Raw genomic sequence first — 2500 nt, forward strand, 5'->3', positions numbered from 1 at the left:
CCGGACCGCGACCACAACCTCACCCTGCCGGGGCAGCACGCCCCCAACAGGACGTCAGCACCTCACCCGGACGGGCCGACGACCGAGCCCGCGGACGGAGGCTCGAAGCTGGGGCGGCTGTTCGCTCACCCGCTGTACAACATCCGGACGCTGGCGCTCGGGCCGGAGGAGGTGCTGCTGCAGAAGCAGCAGCTGATGGAGTACTACAAGAGGAAGGTGTCGCGCTGGGAACGGTGAGCCGCTCTTCTTCTACTCCCGTGAAGACGACACTGCTGTCGTTTATCTGATCTGACTTTACAGTAGAGTACAGTAGAGGACCATTACACTATACTACAAGTATAAGTACAATGTGTCGTTTATCTGATCTGACTTTACAGTAGAGTACAGTAGAGGACCATTACACTATAGTACAAGTATAAGTACAATGTGTCATTTATCTGATCTGACTTTACAGTAGAGTACAGTAGAGGACTACTGCACTATAGTACAAGTACAACTACAATGTGTCATTTATCTGATCCGACTTTACAGTAGAGGACTATTACACTATAGTTCAAGTATAAGTACAATGTGTCATTTATCTGATCTGACTTTACAGTAGAGTACAGTAGAGGACTACTGCACTATAGTACAAGTATAAGTACAATGTGTCATTTATCTGATCTGACTTTACAGTAGAGTACAGTAGAGGAATACTGCACTATAGTACAAGTATAAGTACAATGTGTCATTTATCTGATCTGACTTTACAGTAGAGTACAGTAGAGGACTACTGCACTATAGTACAAGTATAAGTACAATGTGTCGTTTATCTGATCTGACTTTACAGTAGAGTACAGTAGAGGACTATTACACTATAGTACAAGTATAAGTACAATGTGTCATTTATCTGATCTGACTTTACAGTAGAGTACAGTAGAGGAATACTGCACTATAGTACAAGTACAAGTACAATGTGTCATTTATCTGATCTGACTTTACAGTAGAGTACAGTAGAGGACTACTGCACTTAGTACAAGTATAAGTACAATCTGTCATTTATCTGATCTGACTTTACAGTAGAGTACAGTAGAGGACTACTGCACTATAGTACAAGTATAAGTACAATGTGTCGTTTATCTGATCTGACTTTACAGTAGAGTACAGTAGAGGACTACTGCACTATAGTACACGTATAAGTACAATGTATCGTTTATCTGATCCTACTTTACAGTAGAGTACAGTAGAGGACTACTGCACTATAGTACAAGTATAAGTACAATGTGTCGTTTATCTGATCTGACTTTACAGTAGAGTACAGTAGAGGACTACTGCACTATAGTACAAGTATAAGTACAATGTGTCATTTACCTGATCTGACTTTACAGTAGAGGACTACTGCACTATAATACAAGTATAAGTACAATGTGTCGTTTATCTGATCTGACTTTACAGTAGAGTACAGTAGAGGGACTACTGCACTATAGTACAAGTATAAGTACAATGTGTCGTTATCTGATCTGACTTTACAGTAGAGTACAGTAGAGGACTATTACACTATAGTACAAGTATAAGCACAATGTGTCATTTATCTGATCTGACTTTACAGTAGAATACAGTAGAGGACTACTGCACTATAGTACAAGTATAAGTACAATGTGTCGTTTATCTGATCTGACTTTACAGTAGAGTACAGTAGAGGACTACTGCACTATAGTACAAGTATAAGTACAATGTGTCATTTATCTGATCTGACTTTACAGTAGAGTACAGTAGAGGACTACTGCACTATAGTACAAGTATGAGTACAATGTGTCATTTATCTGATCTGACTTTACAGTAGAGTACAGTAGAGGACTACTGCACTATAGTACAAGTATAAGTACAATGTGTCATTTATCTGATCTGACTTTACAGTAGAGTACAGTAGAGGACTACTGCACTATAGTACAAGTATGAGTACAATGTGTCATTTACCTGATCTGACTTTACAGTAGAGTACAGTAGAGGACTACTGCACTATAGTACACGTATAAGTACAATGTGTCGTTTATCTGATCCTACTTTACAGTAGAGTACAGTAGAGGACTACTGCACTATAGTACAAGTATAAGTACAATGTGTCATTTATCTGATCTGACTTTACAGTAGAGTACAGTAGAGGACTACTGCACTATAGTACAAGTATAAGTACAATGTGTCATTTATCTGATCTGACTTTACAGTAGAGTACAGTAGAGGACTACTGCACTATAGTACAAGTATAAGTACAATGTGTCATTTATCTGATCTGACTTTACAGTAGAGTACAGTAGAGGACTATTACACTATAGTACAAGTATAAGTACAATGTGTCATTTACCTGATCTGACTTTACAGTAGAGTACAGTTGAGGACTATTACATTATAGTACAAGTATAAGTACAATGTGTCATTTATCTGATCCTACTTTACAGTAGAGTACAGTAGAGGACTATTGCACTATTAAGTAAAATGTGTCATTTACCTGATCTGACTTTAC

The 2500-nt window shown here is 38.7% G+C and overlaps 1 protein-coding gene across 1 annotated transcript in view; it reads left to right on the forward strand.

Annotated features, from left to right (window-relative positions):
- Positions 1–2500, forward strand: part of fam20a (FAM20A golgi associated secretory pathway pseudokinase) — a 56824-nt gene that overhangs the window by 2212 nt on the left and 52112 nt on the right. The window contains exon 2 of the mRNA XM_056297568.1: positions 37–233. Coding sequence (XP_056153543.1) covers positions 37–233 — 197 coding nt within the window. The remainder of the gene's footprint in view (positions 1–36; positions 234–2500) is intronic.

Source organism: Lampris incognitus, chromosome 17, assembly GCF_029633865.1.
Source record: "Lampris incognitus isolate fLamInc1 chromosome 17, fLamInc1.hap2, whole genome shotgun sequence".
NCBI lineage: Eukaryota > Metazoa > Chordata > Actinopteri > Lampriformes > Lampridae > Lampris > Lampris incognitus.